The sequence below is a fragment of the Raphanus sativus genome, chromosome 2 (genome assembly GCF_000801105.2).
Source record: "Raphanus sativus cultivar WK10039 chromosome 2, ASM80110v3, whole genome shotgun sequence".
NCBI classification, from domain to species: Eukaryota; Viridiplantae; Streptophyta; class Magnoliopsida; order Brassicales; family Brassicaceae; genus Raphanus; species Raphanus sativus.
In genome coordinates, this window is record NC_079512.1 from 16,228,560 (window position 1) to 16,250,365 (window position 21,806).

General features: G+C 35.3%; 3 protein-coding genes across 3 annotated transcripts; all 3 read right to left on the reverse strand.

Moving 5' to 3' along the window:
* Window positions 1-9,081: 9,081 nt before the first annotated feature.
* LOC130508580 (secreted RxLR effector protein 161-like) lies at window positions 9,082-9,720 on the reverse strand. The gene has a single exon (XM_057004158.1). The coding sequence runs from the start codon at window positions 9,718-9,720 to the stop codon at window positions 9,082-9,084; it is 639 nt and encodes a 212-aa protein (XP_056860138.1).
* Window positions 9,721-14,484: 4,764 nt separating this feature from the next.
* Window positions 14,485-15,357, reverse strand: LOC108835652 (uncharacterized). Its single transcript, XM_018608883.2, has 2 exons — window positions 14,982-15,357; window positions 14,485-14,795 (listed from the first exon to the last, which is right to left on the reverse strand). The coding sequence occupies exons 1-2, from the start codon at window positions 15,355-15,357 to the stop codon at window positions 14,485-14,487; spliced, it is 687 nt and encodes a 228-aa protein (XP_018464385.2).
* Window positions 15,358-15,927: 570 nt separating this feature from the next.
* LOC108842604 (acetolactate synthase 3, chloroplastic) lies at window positions 15,928-18,134 on the reverse strand. Its single transcript, XM_018615577.2, has one exon. The coding sequence runs from the start codon at window positions 18,081-18,083 to the stop codon at window positions 16,113-16,115; it is 1,971 nt and encodes a 656-aa protein (XP_018471079.1). The 5' UTR covers window positions 18,084-18,134; the 3' UTR covers window positions 15,928-16,112.
* Window positions 18,135-21,806: the final 3,672 nt, after the last annotated feature.

Sequence of the window (21,806 nt, forward strand, 5' to 3'; positions counted from 1 at the left end):
TGAGTACTCTTACGTGGGTTAGTGATCCTCGCATATCTCTTATGCTCAAGTGCTTTCTCTTTATCACTTATGAGTGTGTGTATGTGTCGACACTTTATATAATGTTCCTTCGTGCTCTATCGCGTTCTAGACATGATACAATCAATTGAGATTTTATTCTTATCAGGATCATTGAATACTTTGTAGTTTGCAAGGCTACATTGTATGATACTTGTACCTTAGGACCGGCCGGTCTTATCTCATTGTCTAGTATGGTTTCTTTTTCATGAACCTGGATCTATCATTATGAGCACCTTATCTCTTTCTATCCGAGGTTCCTTGTATATGGAATATACTGGTCTATCTTGTATAGACTTCTAGCAACTTGATTATGTCTCTACTAAGACATTTATATAGTGGTGCTAAGCTGGTATGACTTAGTCATTCTTTCGGGTCTGTCTGGCTATCATTCTTTCTTTGTTTATGGACGTCCAGTACATATATATCTGCTCCGAGGATCTTTGCCAAGACTTGGATGGTTAAAACCATTCCACTTTCACTTTCTATTTACCAGCTTATAGCTTTTTCCATGATGTTGGATAGTCAGATTCATCTTGTATGTAATCCGTGTACCTTGGCCACAATATGATCACCTTTGTTTGGCTCATGGTCTCATTGAATTCGTGGGAGAAAGATCATGTTCTCTTATCCAACATATATTCCCGATTTTCATCTCATCCTTAGATGAGGTATTCCATCCGAGATGGCACATAGGTATGTGGTGGTTTATTCATAAACTCTTAGGATGGTCTATATCTGGATTATGATCTATGCTCACTTTATATGGCCTGATGTATCTTATCTTTCATACATGTATTCTTGTGGTGTACCCAAGCTTATAGACTTTTGAAGTCTCAACCTTATAGATTATGCCTTATACGGCCAAGCTATAATGCCTTATGGCCTTCGGCCAGGCTTACCATGTTCGGGTTTTATAGTATGGTCATGGACCACACGGAGTGTTTATTCTCCCCCTCATGAACATGCTATAAAATACGTTTGTTTGTCCTCACTTAAACGTAATGCTTGGACGGCCAGCATGGTTTTAGACCATGATACACGAATTTGTGGTCTGGTCATGATCACGGGTTTTGTCCTCACTACCCTCATGATCAGATTATACTTTTGTGTTGCTTGGAACAATGAAGCCTACTGATTTTCCCTTGTGTACATGTTTCACAACGTGAGATCTTATGGGATAACTCTTTGTGCCTTAGTAATTTTAAACTTTGCATCAAGTTCGGACCAGGATGGCTAATCCGGTCATGCCATAAAGTGTATAAATTCGTTGGTGAACCTTACTGGTTACTGTTGGGGTCAAAAACGGTCACAACGAAATTAACTTTTGAAAATATTCCTCGAAAAAGATAATTCTCGTAAAAATTGCTTAAACTAATTTTTACGATAAAATTCTTGAATAGATTTGTCCGCAGCGTCGAAACAAGCTCCAATGGTTCGTGTTCACGACGAAGTTAGTATCAAAACATTCGATAAAAATATACGTCTTAAGAATTTCTACGTTTTCAAGGAAAACTTATACGAAAAACTTATACGAAAAACTTGCGGGAAAATCTTGCTTTAAAAACAAGATTTCTTAAATCAACGATTTAAGAAAATCAACGATTTCTTAAATCAACGATTTCTTAAAATCAACGATTTCTTAAATCTGCGATTTTTTAAATCTACGACTTCTTAAAAATCGTCTCCTTGCAAAAGGTTCCGCGACTAAACAAAGTTCTCAGTAAAATACGATCATCGGAGATAACAAAAGATCGTTAAACCACGAGGATGCGGCTTGGCAATCGCGGAACAACCAAGGGGTCATACGAAGCTCGGTCGCTATAGCGACCGAGCTCCATACGAAGCCCAGTCGCTATACTGACTGAGCTAGAGAACAAGCTCGGTCGCTATAGCGACTGAGCTAGAGAACAAGCTCGGTCGCTATAGCGACTGAGCTAGAGAACGAGCAGCGACCGAGCTCACCAGACCCGTCTCGGCGAGGGCTTCGATTTGATATCTTGTTCATTTTTTGGGTCCTCACGGTTTGAGAGAACGGCCTCTTTGAAGTTCCAAGGCAGATTCCTTAAAATCTTGTTTTAAGACAACGATTCTTTAAAACAACGATTTCCTAATCAACGATTTAAGAAATCAACGATTTCTTAAAAAACAACGATTTCTTAATCAACGACTTAAGAAATCAACGATTTCTTAATCAACTACTTGAGAAATCAACGATTTAAGAAAGTAACGATTTCTTAAAGTCAAACGGAACTTTGTTATCAAAGGGCCAAACCTCCGCAAACAAGCATCCTAAGAGAATCGTAACTTTGTGATAGGTTCAAACACTTGGATAACGGAACTCAGACCACAGCATAAACCCGATCGCGATGGCAATCGGGTCACGAACGAGAGCTCGGTTGCTATAGCGAACGGATCACGAAACCACGCTCGGTCGCTATAGCGACCGAGCTGCGGATAGATCTTGGTCGCTATAGCGACCGAGCTGCGGACAAAGTTCGGTCGCTATAGCGATCGAGCGTTCGTGTATCGATCATTCTCTGAAACGTCCGAAGTCTTCCGAAACGACGATACGACGTAAAACTATGCATTCTCGACTACCCATATAGCCGTTCTCCGCAACTCACGACTATCTGTTTCTTGATCCCTCGATCAAATGGAATCGTCCGTTTGGTTTAAGATAAAACCGCGGAAACTTAACCTTATCGGAGAAATCGTAAAAACATCTCAAATCAAAAACACTGCCCAAAGGGGTCCTAAACTTGATTCGAAGCCCACTTACGATTTCTTAAAAACCCATAAACCTTATGACGGTTTATGCTTGGAGGATAAGCATCAGTTTTCGCGGAAAAAAATGGAATCTTTCCGCAGATAATCATGAAGATCGAAAAAAATGGAATATTCCCATTTTTTCGACTATGACGGCTTAAGGGCAAAAGGGGGAAGCGTAAACCGACCTTGGAGGGAGTATATAAGGAGTTCAAGGCGAGAGGCATAGAGCATGACTTTGCAGAGCAAACTAGCACTTAGAGCATTTTAGGCAACTTTCCGTTTTTGTTTTCGAGCTGCAACTCAATTAGGTTTAGCCACCTTCGGGTATAAGAACTAGGGATCTCGCCGACAGCTCTCGTAGCCGAAGCACGTTACCTTGTTGTTGTTACGCTCATATGCAGATTCGGAAAATAAAATCCTTCTTGCTCTCTTTTTACGATTTTTATTTTATTTTTCCGTTGTTATCGTGTTCTGATTGCTTGACGTGTGGTTTCTCAGAAATCCGGGACCTTCTGGGAAATTAGGGTTTTCCTAGTTTCCTTATTTATACGAAATATTGACAGTGCGAATTTCGGTTCCCACAGTTACCTAGGCTTTTATGCCTTATCACACTGATCCTTAGCATAGTATTAGATCTGTAGGGAGAATGTAGTCTCGACCTCTTTTATATGTATGCCTTCGGCGATTTTCATAAGCTAAAAGGAACATTTCCTTTTGCTTTGCTTTGCCCATTGGTTTATTATTGAAACCATTTTGAGGTGGCTTGAAAATGCCACTTCGACCTTTACTCCCTCCTCGGCCATGATTGGATCTACAACCACGGTTATTGTGGTATCCTTGTCCACGGCCAGTGGGGATTTTGGGTCTTTCTCAATGGGTCTTAGGTGATAAATTTTGTGCCTCTTAAGGCCATGCCTTAGGCGTGGTGGTCTAGACATACTCTTCTCGAGTTTTCATTCTCATTTGTCAATAAAAAACAAAATTTCAAGTAAATCAATCAAGATAAAAGAAAAACTTTTATTAATGCTATGAAATTTGAATGACAAATTATATTTAAAACAAAACACCAAATCATAAATATGAAATCAGAATGTCAAAAGGCTTAAACAATAGCCAGCCAGTCCATAATAACATCTTGGACGTGGCTCACATTTGGTTCTCTATTCAATAAATAAACCAATCTCATCATCTATATGAGTCCACCCGAATTTTCTTTTTTTAGCTTCTTCAGCATCACCGTATATCATCTCACATTGATACTCGGCACTTATCTCCATAACATAGTCGAGTTTGTCGAGGTTGACTTTCCTTTTCTGCTTCTTTTCCTCAAGAGCTGAAAGGTATGAGAGAAGGTCGTAATAGGTTGTGAAACCTTTAGCCTTCTGTGATAACAACACTTCCTTTGAATGGTTCGTGTCACGAGTCTTGCTTAACAAGTCATAGTTTGTTATCACTTCACCACATAGTTTAAGACTATAGGTGATTCTCATAAGATCAAAGTGATAGTCATCCACGGATTCATAATCCTGGAACCTCAGAGCCTTCCATTCTTTCATGGACTCATCTAGTAATGGCTCGAAGAACATGGTGTTCAATCTCGACCAGAGATCGTAAGGATCATTGATGTAGCTGCACTCATCATACAGATCCATCACGAGATGCTTTCTCATTATCAAAACAGCTCTACGCCTTTCATATGCAAGGGTATCATTGCCGTATTTGATACACTTCCCAAGTCCTTTAGACTTTAAATCGGCTGAAGTGTTCATCGCCCAATCAAGGTAATTGTCTCCATTGAGATCAAGGGCTGGGTAATCCGAGTGATGGAGTCTCGACATCTGAATCATATCAAAATGATTTGTGTTAGTACATACAATTTCTGATGCCATTGGCTATCCAAGAAATAAAAGGCACTCGGCCAGTATGTAAACAATAAGCCATACGGCTTGTGTGTGTGATCAATACCTTTCGGCCACTCATGATCACACGGCCATCTTTGCGTGATCAATGCCTTACGGCTATTATTCAATCAGGATCACACGGCCAGCAAACAAATAAGAGGGCCACACGGCCAGTTTGCATTCTTTTAGAAATTTATTTTTCTCATAACTCATCCATCTCTTAATCAACTTGTTTGATTTATAAATCCCTTGAAAATAGTGGGATGGACGAGTGCATGGTCTAGTCATACCATATGGTATGCTACATCGACCCATGCGGTTTAATGGTCTAGTAGTACCATTCGGTACACTTCCTCGACCGAATAAAACGGATCGTGATTTAGCTGCACTGTGGTGCGCATCATCCATCACCGGTGATTGTGGATCACTGTGGATCATCGAGGATCACCGTGGATCACCTTGGATCACTGATCATCGTAGATCATCGCGGATCATCGAGGATCATCATGGATCATAGATCAACGCGGATCATCGTGGATGATCACCATGAATCACGGGTGAAAAATCTAGTTGCACCGAGGGTGAACATCATCGACCATTGATTTTGTTTTATGGTCTAATCGTACTTAAGAGTACGTATCATCGACCTTTACTTCATATGGTCTAGTCATACCTATTGGTATGCATCATTGACCTAAAAGAAAATCATGGTCTAGCCACACTATGGTGTGCATCATCGACCAAAAGATGTGGAAAAACATTAACCTTATGTTTTGTTTGGACATATAGCGTGTCATCCTTAAAGGGGTATCACTTGTTGTCCATACAAAACGAAAGTCATGTAATCACATGCTTTATATTTTAGGGTTTAGGGTTTCTTAAAATCGGATTTAAACTTTAAGGATTAGGGTTTAAAATTCAAATCTGATTTTAGGATTAGGTTAAACATTGACCTTAAGTTTTGTTTTGACATATAGCGTGTCATCTTTAAAAGGGTATCACTTGTTGTCCATACAAAACTAAAGTCATGTAAAACTATTAAGGGTTTAGGGTTTTTGATTTTAAAATAAAACAAGAACTAAAATCAACCAAATCAAATCGCAAAACCTTTTAAATCGGATTTAAGATGAAGAGAAGTTTGAAATCCGAATTTTGCTTGAACCACAAGTAAAGATTAGTGTTCTTGAGATCTTACCTTAATCTTTGCCCATATTTTCTCCTTGGTTTCTCTTTTAGAAACTTTGAATAATCAACAATGAAAGTTTCAAAGTTGGATTAGTATGAGATCTAAGAACAATAGATATCAAAATTAAGAGAGATAAGGATTTGGCGGCTATTAGGGTTTTGGATGATCTTTGACGGCGCGACTTGCACTGGGAGGTGACGGCGCGTCTGTAGTCGGATTGCTGCGTGGTCTGCGGCGCTGGATTCTTCTCGTCAAGAGCTTCAGTTTGATATATTACTCGCCGTCTGGATCCTTACAGTTAAGGAGATTTGACGGTTTGAAGTTACGGCTGAAATTATGGTTTTCTGGGGTAGCCGGATTTTAGCTAGGGTTTAGAGTCTTGTGCTGATAACGTGTTGTAAATAAGATGTGAAGGTGTTGTTTTGTTATTGATATATCAAGAAAAGGGTCTACTTATATATGGAGAGCTTAGCCGTCTATTACATGTATTTAGGCGATGTGGGACTCTCATTAACAAAGAGAGAAGTCGCCATCATTAAACCAAAATAAGACAAGGCCCAATCCACATAAGGATGACCGGTTTAATACAAAGTCGGTTATAAGCATTCTTAAACCGGATGGTTTACAACACAATCTTATATTTAAGATTATGACATGTGTTGAATAATTTTTTTATATAAATAATTATTTTTAATAGTAGTTTTCCTTTTTGAAAAAACTATTGTAAATAAAAAATTTCCATACAAATAGTAAATTAATAGTAATTTCCTTTTTAAATCCAAAACAAAAATTGTAAAAGCTATATGAAAATAATTTTTCTTTCAAGAAATTATAATTTTCCATTTTGTGTTAAATAAAAATTCCTATATGAATAATGTTAAATAGTAATTTTCCTTTTTCGGGAAACAGTTATGGTAAATAAAACAATTTCCATAGAAATAGTAAATTATTAGTAATTTTATTTTTAAATCCAAAATTAAAATTGTAAAAGCTTTATGAAAATAATTTTTATTTTCAAGAAATTTTGATTTTCCTTTTTTTAAATCATGAACAAAGGGAATTATAAAAGAAAATATTAGTTTAATAATATTTAAAACGAATGATATAATCCTAATAATACAACAAACTGTTTAATAATAAATCTAAATATAGTAATTTTCCTTTTTTGAGTAACAATTATTGTGAATAAAAAAGTTCCACACAAATAGTAAATTAATAGTATTTCCTTTTTAAATCCAAAATTAAAATTGTAAAATTTTTATGAAAATAATTTGTATTTTCAAGAATTTTAATTTTTCTTTCTTTTAAATCATGAACAAAGAGAATTATAAAATAAAAAATAGTTGCTTAATAATATTTAAAACGAATGATAAAATCCTAATAATACAATAAATTGTTTAATAATAAATCTAAATATTTTTATTTTTATAATTCTAAACAAAGGAGAGTTGTAAAAATAATCTTCTTATTTTCCTATAATTAACTAATTAATTAACTAATTTTCTATGGAAGCCTCATTAGTCCGTCTATGTGTGACTAAGATTAATGTTTTTACACAATGTGGTATGGATTTCGAGTTTCATAGAAGGTGGTAAAGAAAAAAGTTATAGGAGATTTTTAGCATTGTGAAACTAATACCGTCTGGTGTAGATCTTATAAAAAACTCATGGTAATATAATCAGACGTATATCTTCATAAATTATGTAGAATTGTTAGTTGTAACTACATTCATGTATTGTTTCTCATAGTTTGTATAAACATAATTAACCAACATTAACAAAAAGAGAATTTTTATATTAATCTATAAGTTAGAAACTAATATATAGTTACAAGGAAATAATTATATCAATATATATTAATATATTATTAAATTTTAAAACTAAATCAGTTTCTTTAGTTTCAAATTTGAAGTAATAATATATGATTGAAATGATTTTCCAATTTTTGTTATATTTGATTAAGATAATACAGAAGTAATTGGAGCAACTATTAAAGTAAGAAAGCTTTATATACTAAAAATATAATAATATGTACATATTATTTGTGTTATCATAAAATTTATCTAATAACCAATGTTTACGGTTCAAAATAAACTCACATGAACAAGGATTGAAAGATATTTCCAAAGATGTGCATTTAATTATGGATGAAACTTATTTATTTCAGATAAATGTAAAAAAGAGAAATTCAATATTCTTCTTAATGTTTAAAGATTCATAAAGAAATTATATATTAAATATACTTTATATTATGTTTGGTATATTTATTATATGTGTACCTTAATACTTGGATTTTTATTTTTCTACTTAGTAACAAACGCAAAGACAGGAAGAACAAAAGGAAACAAGTAATAACTTTAGAAAATTTTTAAATTTATTTATTTATTTTTATTATTTTAATATTAATAAGTGTCTATTTTCGTTCGATTAATATAAATTCAATTTTTGGTTACTACTATTCTTTGTATTATAAACTATTTTTATATGTTATTTACATCAACAAAAAAAAAGACTCAACTAAGATTCTACAAACCACACCAGTAGCTTGGCATCCATATGAACGACAAATGATGATTGATGTCTGACATTCTGTGCAAGATTGTCCGTTCTTTTATTCAACGTCCGGAGTATATGAATGAGATCTGAGTGATTGAAACTTCTTTTTAATATCTTGATGTCTTCCAAATAACTTGCAAAAACATATGTTCTTTATACGTGTTTGGTAAAAAAATCAAGTTTTATGCATCATCTTATTACATTTTTTTTGTTTTTACTATGTTTTTTATAATTTGCTTTTAGTTAAGTTGTTATAATGGAAATATATCAACAAAATAGTGAATTCGGAAAATTATTTAAAAATGAATAAGTTTATAAAAAAATTCTTTATTTTTACTGAAAAGTGAGGAGTAGGTAATTTAAAAAAAAAAAGAATAAATAGAAATGAATTTTCTCTTATTTGATGTAAAGTTATATATTTAGTTTTTATTTTATTAGAAATATTATATAAGTATAATTATGTAATTAATTTGTTCTATGCAGAAAATTATAATTTAGGGCTATATGCATATTTATTTTTTGGAAAATTTTGTTACTATAACTGCAGATCTAAAGTTAGATTCATTTATTTTAAAAAATGGAAACTGGACTATATGAGATATTGAATATCTTATAACAAAAATGAGAACACAATAACTTTACTATGATGAAGACTGAGATCACTGAACAATCTTCTCAACCATATCACTACTTTATCAGCTTCTTTCAATGCCATATACTCTGCCTCAGTTGTAGACAAAATCACCGTTAATTGCAAAGTCGCCTTCCAGCTCACAACAGAACCACCTAGAGTAAATATGTAACCAGTCATAGATCTCATGCTGTCCACATCTCCGACATAATCCGAATCAGAATACTCAATAAACAGTCTTGGATCCTTATCTCCATAGACAAAACCAACATCAGATGTACCCTTAAGGTACCGGAAAATCCTCTTCACAGCCATCCAGTGTTCCTTTCGTGGCTGAACTATGAACCAACTCACAACACTGACTGCATGTGCAAGATCTGATCTTGCACAGACAATAACGTAAATCAGACTTCCTACAGCGCGAGCATAAGGAACTCGCGACATATAATCAGTTTTCCCTTCAGTCATTTCATCACTCATGGTAGGATGAAAATTTGCAGCCCATGGAGTATTGATAAGCTTAACATTAAGCATCCCAAATCTCGTTAAGACCTTTTCAATGTAGGCTTTTTGTGACAAGAACAACTTCTTCTTCGTCATATCTCTGAGGATCTCCATTTTTAGAATATTCCTCGCAGCACCCTAATTCTTCATCTCAAAATCAGTATTCAGTAGCTCTTGCAGCTTCTGAATATCACACTTTTTTCTTGGCAGCTATCAGCATGTCATCTATATACAGAACTATGTAGATATGTGATCCATCTTCCATCTTGCTCATGTAGACACAACAGTCATAAGGACTCATGTTGTAGTCCAACTTGACCATATAGATGTCAAACCTCTTGTACGGAGACTGCTTAAATCCATACAACTACTTTCTCAACTTGCACACGTGATCTTCCTTACCAAAAACCAAAAAACCCTCAGGATAAGTCATGTTCCTCATCAAGCTCTCTATAAAGAAAAGCAGTCTTCACATCAAGTTGCTCAAACCCCAGATTCTGACGTGCTACTATTGCTAATGGCACTTTAATAAAAGTGTGTCTAACTATAGGTGAGAAAATCTCATTGTAATACACGCCTTCTCTTTGACTGAAACCTCTAACAATAACTCAAGATTTATACTTAACTCCTTATTACGGTGACTGACCATGTTTATCTTATAAATCCATTTTTAAGTCGCAACCTTTCTCCCATGTGGTATTGTGAACAGAACCCATGTGTGATTATTTTCATGAGATTTCATTTCATCTCCTATTACATCAAACCATTTCTTAGACGCATAACTTGAAATGCTTCTCTGTAAGTAAACGGCTCGTAAGTGTCCACTTCCTCTGCAAACTGTATCTCTCTGGGTGTCTGACATCAACTCTCTTTGGTTTATCTCTAGCAATATGCATTTTTCGAACCCACCACATTGATTTCCAGAAATAGAAGACTCAAACTGCTCGTCAGACGTCAATAGCTCGACCTCTTCCTGAGGATCGTTCGGTCATGTGTCTGGCGTGGATTGATCGCTCCTGCTCCCTGACACTGTATTGGTTGATCCTTGGTAGCCCGACTGCACTTCCTGCAGCCCCACTTACTTGTCAAAATCCTCCTGCTCTGCTTATGAAATGGGCTCAGCTGAAACTTTGAGCATATAACTCTCATCAAACACAACGTTCATGTTCATTACAACCCGTTTCTCAGATGGAGACCAGACTCCGTATCCATTGACACCATCTTCGTATCCCATAAACAATCCCTTCTTTGTTCTTGGTTCCAACTTTCTTTCATCAACATGATAGTAAACCATGCAATCAAACACTATTAAAATAAAGTAATCAGCAGACCTGTCTGACCACACATCATTAGGTATTTGACACTTGATGCATGTATGTGGACCCAGATTGATCAAATAACAAGATGTATTCATCGCTTCAGCCTAAAACCTCTTCTTTAAACCAGCATTAGACAGCATGCACCTCGTTCTCTCCAGCAATGTATAGTTCATTCTCTCTGCTACACCATTATGATATGGTGTATACCTGATTGTATGATGCTTATCAATCCATGCACTTTACAAAAATGATTGAACTCTGATAAATATAATTTCAGACCATTATCAGTACGAATCCTCTTAATCTTCTTCTCAGTGTGATCTCCACCATTAGTTTCCACTCTTTGAAGATGTTGAAAGCTTCACTTTAGTTATCCAAGTCGTCCTCGAATAATCATCAATTATCGACACAAAATACTTGTGACCCTTCAATTACTCCACTTTGGAGGAATCCCAACAACCTGAATGGATGTAATCCAGAGTGCCTTTTGTCTAATGAATAACCTTAGGAAACTTCTTTCTATGCTGCTTCCCAAACATGCAGTGCTCACAGAACTCAAAACTCTTGATCTTATGACCCAAAGAAGATCTTGCTTCGATAGAATCTTCATCCCACGCCAACTATATGTCCAAGCCTCATATGCCACAGCTTCATCCCACGATAGAATTTTCTATGCTGCTTCCCAAACACGCAGTGCTCACAGAACTCAAAACTCTTGATCTTATGACCCAAAGAAGATCTTGCTTCGATAGAATCTTCATCCCACGCCAACTATATGTCCAAGCCTCATATGCCACAACTTGCCCATATCTTCCTTGTGAACCTCTAGAGATGCAACATTTTCTGAACCTGAAACCGTAGAACCTTCCAGCAAATACAAAGTACCATGAATGAACCCTCTGAGAATCACATCTAAACCCCTGTAGACACTCAGAACTCCATCTCCACATGAATACTTAAAACCTTTGCTATCCAAAAGACTAAATGTGATCAAGTACTTGGACGTAGATGGAACATGTCTAACTCCATTCAACGTGCAAACTCTACCATCATGTGTCCTAATCTTAATAGAACCGATTCCGGCAATATCGCAAGCAAAGTCATTCACCATCTTGATTTTGCCATTAGTCACTGCCTCATACTCTGAGAACCATTCTCTCCTTGGATAAATATGATAAGACGTGCTTGTGTCTAAGACCCACACATCTCTAGGATGTGTCTTTCCATGAGCAACGAGCACAATATTGTTACCAGACTTAGTTTCATTCTCGGCTACAACAGCAGAACCAGCTTGCTTCTTCTTCTTAGGAGAATCAGATTGCCAATGCCCTCTCTCTCTTTGCAGTAATTGCAAATATCAATTGGTTTAGGAACCCTTGAAAAAAAATTTCTCTTTTGACCTTTTTCCTTTTCCAAAGTTCTTTCCACCACCTACAAACAACCTAGAACCTGATGTCTTGTGATGTAACTCCCTAATGTGAAGTGCCGACCTGACTTCCTCCAAACTCACTGTATCATTACTCCATGTAAATGACTGAACAAAGTTCTCATAAGAGTTAGGCAGTGAAACCAACAAGATCAGTGCTAGATCCTCATCCTCCACCTTAACATCAATATTCCTCAGATCTAACATAATGCAATTTAGACTATCAAGATGATCTTGAAGTTGTGTACCTTCATGCATCGTCAAAGCGAAAAGACATTGTTTCAGAACTAGCTTCTTAGTGAGAGACTTCGTCATGTATAGGCTCTCTAATTTTAACCACAAACAAGCTGCAGTGTAAACACCAGAAACCTCGATGATGATCTCATTTGCCAGACTCAATAAAATCGGTTAGTACGCCTTTTCTTCAGTAACATACATTTCAACTGTAACATGTTCAACTTTCTTTCTTGACAACGGTGCCAAACGACCTTCTTGTTTCAGCAACGTCTTCATCTTGATTTGCTAGAGACTGAAACTGTTCATTCCAGTAAACTTGTCGATATTCATGTTCATCCCAGACATCTTCTCACTAGATTCGACCTGAAGCTCTGATACCAGTTTGATGTGACGGATGTGAGAAGAAACAAATTAACAGATAGATAAATAAGAAAGAAAGACACAGAAATTTAACGTGGTTCACTAATTGGCTACCTCAACGGGTAAAAGAATACTTTATTGATGGGGATTACAGAGATCTGTCTAGAAAAAGATCAAAACTATTTTTCTCTTTACGGCTGTCTAAATTTAGAGGAAGCACAGTATATATATATAGATGTGTCCTATAAATTCTACCACTAATGGGTCTCAAATACTAAAGCCCAACAGATTCAAAATATTATTCAACAGAAATCTTTATTAAAAAAAACTGTGATCACAAGATGTTGGTTAGCAAAGATCTTAACTTAACAAAGACTATCAAAACATCTTGCAAGAGAATGCTAAAGCAGAGTTTGGAATATTGTCTCACATGTTCTTGTTATGCTTAGAGAGAAAAATTATAGGCTAATTAGATGTTTTTTCTGTCATCTAATGAATGCAATATTTCTCAATGTCGGTTACTAAGAAGAGAGTTTGAAGCAAAATTGGACTTTTATATGAGATTGAGTATTTTACTTGGTAGCAAGACACATTTTCTGTCGGTGACAGATTCAGAACCAAAGGATTTCTTGGTGGATACAGACTAGTACCCGAGAGCAGTTTTACTGTGAGTTAGAAAACTCTTTAGAAACAGAGAAAAAAAACAACGATATATATATCAAACGAGCAGCAGAGAGACTGTCTGATCCAAAATAGGTTTTGCCAGTGGCTGGCTGTCTTTAATTCTTCCAACTCTTTGATAGTGGCACCTTGATATTCTTCTGGTTCCTTGTTGAGGAACTCGTGAGTAGTGTTTTTCGCTCGATGAGCCCTCACTGAGTTATTGAAATGTTTTATTGTTCTGATCTCCTACATCCAGCCAATGGAGCGTAATTTTCTGTTTTAAAAAATACTTTGCTGTTTTTCACAAAGAATAGCATGCACTTCTTTTGCTCGTTTAGTCAGGTTCCCAAGCTTTTCTCTTCCTCTGTTGACTCCCAAAACTCTTAACCATTGGTAGGAAACTAGGTAAATCTTCCAATAGCATTGACATATTTAAATGGTCTTTTCATTTTCGCCAATGCCGGCATAATTTGAATCCTGCAGCGCACGTGGTCAGAGCAACCACCTGATTCTGCATTAGAGAAAGTAATGTTGTTTTTTTTTTTTTTGAATGAATGTTAAATTTATTCATCAAAAAAGCCTTTATACAACTAGTGCATACTGAATTCTTTAGCAACAAGCTAAAAAGAAAATACAACTCAAGATATGAAAACAAAACCTTAAGCTAAAACCACACCAAGCTTCCAAAACCCCCTCAAAATTGACCATTAGACAAGTCAATTTTGGAAATGCTATGTGATTCTCCTCATTAAAACCCTCATTAGAGAAAACCCAAATGGGACAAAACTCTAATGGGGGAAAAAGAGTAAGAAACCACATAGCTAGGGGTTAAATTCTTCACCATTCAAGCTCCAACAAATCAAAGAAACTGAATTACTGTCTTGTCGCAAACCAGAATTGCAAAAGATCTTCCTTCCCTTTAATCTTCTTTACACTCAGAAGGCTGAGTCTATTCCTAATCCCCTTTTCAGTTACTCTCTTCAGAACTTGAAGTGGCATCATTTTATCACCATGTGTGACCTTATTACGCTCTTTCCAAATGGCGTATAAAACCGTCTGAAAAGCATATCGAATGCAGAATAAGCTCTTCTTCTCCCTTTTCTTATCTGTAATAACAGACAGTATTTCAGACCAGTGCTTTGTGTAGGAGCTTCCTGGAAGACCTTTAGCAACATACTCCCAAACTTGAGCCGTGTAGTCACATTAGAAAAAAAGATGACTTCTCGACTCATTCTCAACTTTGCAAAACACACAAACTTCATCAACGCCTCTGCACCATTTTGCAACTCTGTCCATCGTTGATAAACGATCTTTTATGGCGAGCCAAACCATAAAAGAAAACTTAGGAGTAGCATAAGAAAATCAATTACCACACGCCCAATCACAAGTAGTTTTTCTCTCTCTTAACAACTCCCATGTCTCTTGAGTAGAAAACACCAACTTATAACCAGAACTACGCCTCCACATACTCAAGTCATCCTCGGCTGGGTTAAGAGAAATAGAACTTATCTCATCTTCTATCTCATTCAATATACTGGTACGATGTCTTCGTCTCCTTCTAGTATGTAACAAAGCTTCCTCAACCGTCGCATTCCTTTTAATCCCCAAATTAATAACACCCCGCTCACCTAAAATCTCAGCAAACACCCCTTTATCAGACCAATGATCCAACCAGAAAGAAGTGTTCCTGCCATTCCCCAAACCTTTTTTATAGAAAGATTTAGCAGCTTCTCTCAACTTGAGCATCTTGTGCCACATCCAAGAACCTCCTTACATATTTATATTTACTTCCCAAAAACTCTTTCCTTTTAGCAAACTAGAGAAAGTAATGTTGTTACAATGAACCGAATGTTTGTTTCAACACAGATGAAGTTGACATGTTATTGACACATACAGGAAGTGCGATGTGACGATAAAAAAAATGTTTTTAAAAATCTTCTTCGTATGTTGCTTACGACTGTTGTAGCTTATAGAAGAATCAATTTACATCATATTAAAGAGTGTGATGATATGAGAAAAGGAAAGAAATATTTAAGAACATACAAAATCGATCAAACGTATGAATATCCCAGGGATAAATATAGTGTGTGAAATCTGAACTTTCATCTTTCTCGCACTTGAAAAAACAGAAAATGTGATGTCTGAACACAATTTTATAATACAACATCGTGAAACTAGCTTAGCATCTTTGTAATTAAAGTCCTAATCTAACACCAAATCATTGAACATGTCGATCATACCCAATGTAAAGTGTAATTTCCTTGCAAGATTAGTAGATATCGCAGTCTAGTAGCATTCATTACATTGTGTCCCAAGAATATGAAACCCAAGCAGTTTATTTATATATAAACGAAAAGGAAACAAAACAACAGCAAGTAAGTCTGAGGAACAACCAAAAGTAGTACAACAACTAACAAACCCAAATTACCACACAAACAGAAAGTGGAAAACTGCAACTAAGTGTCTTTTACCATATGATCGATCACCATCTTCTTCATCTCTCAGTACTTAGTGCGACCATCCCCTTCTGTTATTACATCTTTGAAAGTACCACCACTTGGGATCATTGGTAACACATGCTCTTGGTGCGGACATATCACATCCAACAGGTACGGTCCTGGTGTATCCAGCATTGTCTGAATAGCTTCTCGGAGCTCTTCTTTCTTCGTCACTCTCGCAGCTGGAATCCCGCAAGCTCCTGCAAACTGCAGCATGTTAGGGAAGATCTCGCTCTCCCTTGCTGGGTCCCCAAGATAAGTGTGCGCTCTGTTAGCTTTGTAGAACCGATCTTCCCATTGCATGACCATCCCAAGATGCTGGTTGTTTAACAAGAGTATCTTCACAGGAAGATTCTCCACACGGATTGTGGCCAGCTCTTGGACGTTCATTATGAAGCTTCCATCTCCGTCAATGTCCACAACAATCGCATCAGGGTTGGCCACAGACGCTCCAATGGCAGCAGGGAGTCCAAAACCCATAGCTCCAAGGCCTGATGATGACAACCACTGCCTCGGCTTCCTGTACTTGTAAAACTGTGCTGCCCACATCTGATGTTGTCCAACGCCAGTACTGATGATAGCCTTCCCATCGGTCAGCTCGTCGAGGACCTGAATCGCGTACTGCGGAGGTATGGCTTCTCCAAACGTCTTGAAACTCAACGGGAACTTTTGCTTCTGCTCGCTCAATTCACTCCTCCAAACCCCGAAGTCAAGCTTGAGCTCCTCTGCTCGGTTCTCAAGAATCTTGTTCATGCCTTGCAAAGCAAGCTTCACATCACCACAAACAGAAACATGAGGCGTCTTGTTCTTCCCAATCTCAGCAGAATCAATGTCTATGTGCACAATCTTAGCCCTACTCGCAAAAGCCTCGAGCTTTCCTGTGACACGGTCATCAAACCTAACACCAAACGCCAGCAACAAATCACTATGCTCCACAGCGTAATTAGCATACACAGTCCCGTGCATGCCAAGCATCTGCAGAGACAACTCGTCGTTACAAGGATAAGAGCCAAGCCCCATCAAAGTACTCGCAACAGGGATCCCAGTAAGCTCGACAAACCTCCCCAGCTCTTCACTCGAGTTCAAGCTTCCACCACCAACATACAAAACAGGCCTCTTAGACTCAGAGATCAACCTAACGATCTGCCTTAACTGAGAAACCTCCGGAGGCTGAGGCAACCTAGACATGTAACCAGGTAAACGCATCGGCTGATCCCAGTTAGGAATCGCAAGCTGCTGCTGAATATCCTTAGGAACATCGACCAAAACCGGTCCGGGTCTACCGGAAGTCGCTAGAAAGAAAGCTTCTTGAACGATCCTAGGTATGTCATCAACATCCATGACCAGATAGTTATGTTTTGTGATAGACCTGGTTACCTCGACGATGGGCGTCTCCTGGAACGCGTCGGTACCGATCATCCGACGAGGGACCTGTCCTGTGATAGCGACGAGAGGGACGCTGTCGAGCATCGCGTCGGCTAAACCGCTGACGAGGTTGGTGGCTCCGGGACCCGACGTGGCTATGCAGATTCCCGGTTTGCCGGAGGAACGAGCGTAGCCCTCGGCGGCAAAGACTCCGCCTTGTTCGTGACGAGGGAGGACGTTGCGGATGGTGGAGGAGCGAGTCAAGGCTTGGTGGATCTCCATGGAAGCGCCTCCTGGGTAAGCGAAGACGGTTTCGACGCCTTGACGCTCGAGGGCTTCGACGAGGATATCAGCACCCTTGCGGGGCTCGTCGGGAGCGTAGCGGGAGATGAAAGTCTTGTTCTTCTCGGTTTTTTTTTCAGGAGATGCGACATTGACATTGACGGGTGAGTTGAGGACGGCGGAGATGGAGAGAGGACGGTGGAGACGAGATGAGGGTTTCTGGGGGGTTAAGGAGAAGGGAAGGGAGAATCGGGAAATGGGTAGAGGGGATTTGGAAGAAGGTTTAGCGGTGAAGGAGATCGGAGAAGACGATGTTGCCGCCGCCATGGTTAGAGGAGAGAGAGAGAAATGGAAAGAGATGATAAATGAGTTTGTGAACGTGAACTGTTTTTATGAAACCAGACTTGTTGAGGGTTTTGTTTGTTTACGAAATTGCCCTTGGAGTTTGATTTTTGTTTGTTTGGTCTCTATTAATTTTGGATGAAGACGAACTCGAGTGAGAGAATCTCATCGTTTCTCTACTTGTTATTTGACCTTTGGAATTATTATCGAACAGAGCCTGAATGTAGAACTTGTGGATGAAACGGTTTTAGATTTCTTGATTGTAAAGGGCATCTCGTTTTACATCATTTTTTCTTGCAAAAAGATATACTCAAAATCAGTGCCGTGCGTAGAGTATTTGGGGCCTAAGGCAAAAAATAATTCATTTTATTTAAAATAATAACAAAATAGTAATATTAGCTTATTCAAAAAATAGTAATATTAGCGTAATAATAACTTTTAACATAAAAGGTAAATAAAAATAATTTCTATATATTAATTTTGGATTTTCAAATTATTATATGAAAGAAAAACTATACAAACTTCTAAGAGAAATTGCCAAAAATACCATTTTCATAGTACCACTTTTCATGTTTACACTAACCACTTTTACCACTACTTTTAATGAAGGGTTTAGATTTGAACGTTTAGGATTTAAGGTTTAGATTTTATGTTTTAGGGTTTAGATTTGATGTTTTAGGGTTTAGGGTATAAAGTTTAGGGTTTAGAGTTGAGGATTTAGGGTTTATAGTTGAGGTTTCAGGGTTTAGGGTTTAGGATATTGAATTTAGGGTATATAGTTTAGGGTTTAGGGTTTAGAGTTGAAGATTTAGGGTTTAGGGTTTAGAATTGGGGGTTTAGGATTTAGAATTTTGGATTAAAATTTTGAAAAGCATATAAAAACAAAGATATAAGAGTCTTTAATATTTTAATAAATAAGGTATTTTTGAAAATGTGTACTTAATAGTGTTAAAGATGAATAATGGTACCTTCAAAGTGGTATTTTTGAAAATTCCCCAACTTCTAATGGCAAAAGAAGTTATATTTGTTTAGTGAGAAATTTTACATATGTGTATTTAAATCCTATACAGAGAAGAAGTTTTCAACATTAAAAAGATGGTAAGTGTCCACAATAATAAATAAAAATAGAGATAAATATTCGAAAATTAATTATTAAAAGACTACATTGTTTTTTAGGTAATTATCTTGACATTTTGTTTATGAATATCTGTAAATTTAGGGCCCAAAAAATGATAAATATGAGAGGGGCCTCAGGCCAATGCCTCAAAACTTACACCTTAGGCACTGCTCTGCTCAAAATATATTTAGTATTTGCACAAAATGGTTTCTCTCTTTTTCCCCTCAAAAAAAATATTTTCAAATATACTATTTTCAAATATACTAAGGATAATTTTCACGAATAGACATTTTTAAAAGTCTTTATCACAAAAAAAAACTTACAGAGAAGAAAATGACTAAAATATGTTTTATTAAATAGACAAAAAAAACTCTTATGCTCTAAATATATAAATATAAATAAAAAATAAAAAGTAATTTTTCATAGTTTCGAATTATATATTTTTCAAATTTGAACCTATTATAAAGAATTAATTTTTGAAAATGCTTTTTTTGTCGCTGCTCTGTCCGGCTGGTTTGAAAATGCTTTTTGAAACTAGTTTTAAAACTTTTATTTCAAGACTTTTAAAACTTTTAATACTATTTTATTTAAAAAAAAATAATACATACCTCTTAACTATAAACCTTAAGGTATATATTAATCAATCCTAAAGGTATAATATATATATTTGCTTCTTTAGTAAAACATTTTGGACTATTTGCAAAATTGATTCAAAACTCAAAGTCAACTATAAAATTAACGAGAAGAATGATCAGGTTTTTGGCTTTTCCAAATTATTTGGAAGATATCAAGACCCTAAAAAGAAGTTTCTACAACTCAGATACCATTCATATATTTTGAACGCATAATTTACCGGTGGATAGCCTCACATGCAGTAGCAGGAAACAGGTGACGTTTGTCGTTCACATGGATGCAAAGTTATCAATTTGATTTGTAAAGTCCATATGAATATGTTTATGTAGATGACAAAAAAACATTGATACTTTTTGTCACAAAACAAAGATTGTATATTTAAGTAAGAAAATAAGGAACAACTCCATAAAATATCTCAAATATTTTTTTTTAAAGTTTTTAATTTAATACATCAATTATTATTTTATTAATTTTAATATCTAAACTGTTTTATTTAATCTAAAGTATTGATAAGTTTCAAAAAAAATTAAAATATCTAAATCCAAAATTAATATTAACAAATTTCTAATTTAGTTTTAAATTTTAGGAATAAAATTTAATAAAATTTGGGATGAAAATTCAAAATTTTGAAAATTGACTTTTGAATAGAATAAACTAATTTTAATTTTCAAAAAACAAATCAATTAAAAAATTGAATTTAATTTTTTTTTTTTAATTTCAATTTACATTAATAATATTTTTTAAAATAAAAATACTTTGAGTACTAAAATGAACAAAAGTGTAAACATTAATGTATTAAAATAAAAAAATTATTAAACAATATAATAAAGTAGATAAAAGACTTAACAAAATTTAGTTAGGATAGTTTATGGAATGTTCTAAAAAGGTTACTAACTAAACTTTTTTAGCTTTCCTCTTTTATTTAATTGTAACAATAAAATAGTGGTCTCCTACATAAATATTCTTTTGTTTCTAATTAATTATTAGATTCTGTTTCGTATTTTAAAACCGAAAATATCTTTTAATAAAATATAATTTACCAAAATCAAATGTTTTAATATTTTTATTAAAAGTATATTTGAATATATATATAGAGATATATATATATATATTTAATTTATAAAACTGTATAAGATATTATTTAATTTATTTTTAGTTGTTTCAAATCTTTTTGTTATAATTTGCTTAATAAATCTCCATAATTTATTTGATTAACTGTATGATATATATTTTTAATTATAAATTTTATTTTAGCTAAATTTATTGAATTTTATTTATATACAAAACTTAATCTAATATAATATTTTATTTAAATCCAAATGAATATTATTTATGAAAATATAAATAAAATAACCTATTACTTTAATTTATTTGATATTAAATTAAATTATTTTTTATCTCAACCAATAAAAATAAGTTATACTTATTTTTGTTCTTTTCATTAATTATTTATTTGTTTCAGTCAAATATTTGATTTACCAAATAATTTGAAAGAAAAATGATAAAATGTTATTAAGAATATGAGACCTAATATTTTGTATTCTTTAAAATTAACTATTATGTTGTCTGCAAACATAAGTAGTAGTATCAGAAACTATTATGTTTACTATTTTAATGAAATGAGTATATATAATGAATTATTATACATCAATAGAAATTAGGTCCAACAATGTTTATGTTTTGATAAGAAAATTTATAAAATGAGGTGAGGTTTCACATTTGAAAGCGTTTCAGCATTGGCCAGAGTACGAATACAATAGTATGTAGCCTAGCCTAAATCAGATCTTGTTAGGCCAACACCTAATTCTTTCAGTTTTGACTCAAATATGTTGGCTTCAATGGGAAGCTTATTAAAAAGCAGATGAAACATAAAAAGTAGATTCCATGATGGGAATGAGAATGGATGGAAAATCAGAGGGCAAAGGAGTCGGCGATTCCATGAGCTCCATCAAAGCATC

What these genes read in the sequence shown, in the direction of transcription:
- LOC130508580 (XM_057004158.1), bottom strand. Translation starts at nt 9,720, where the DNA reads ATGGAGATCCTCAGAGATATGACGAAGAAGAAGTTGTTCTTGTCACAA.
- LOC108835652 (XM_018608883.2), bottom strand. Translation starts at nt 15,357, where the DNA reads ATGCTCAAGTTGAGAGAAGCTGCTAAATCTTTCTATAAAAAAGGTTTG. An exon ending in TACTTGTGATTGGGCGTGTG is followed by an intron (nt 14,796 to 14,981) that starts GTAATTGATTTT and finishes ACACGGCTCAAG; the next exon opens with TTTGGGAGTATGTTGCTAAA.
- LOC108842604 (XM_018615577.2), bottom strand. Translation starts at nt 18,083, where the DNA reads ATGGCGGCGGCAACATCGTCTTCTCCGATCTCCTTCACCGCTAAACCT.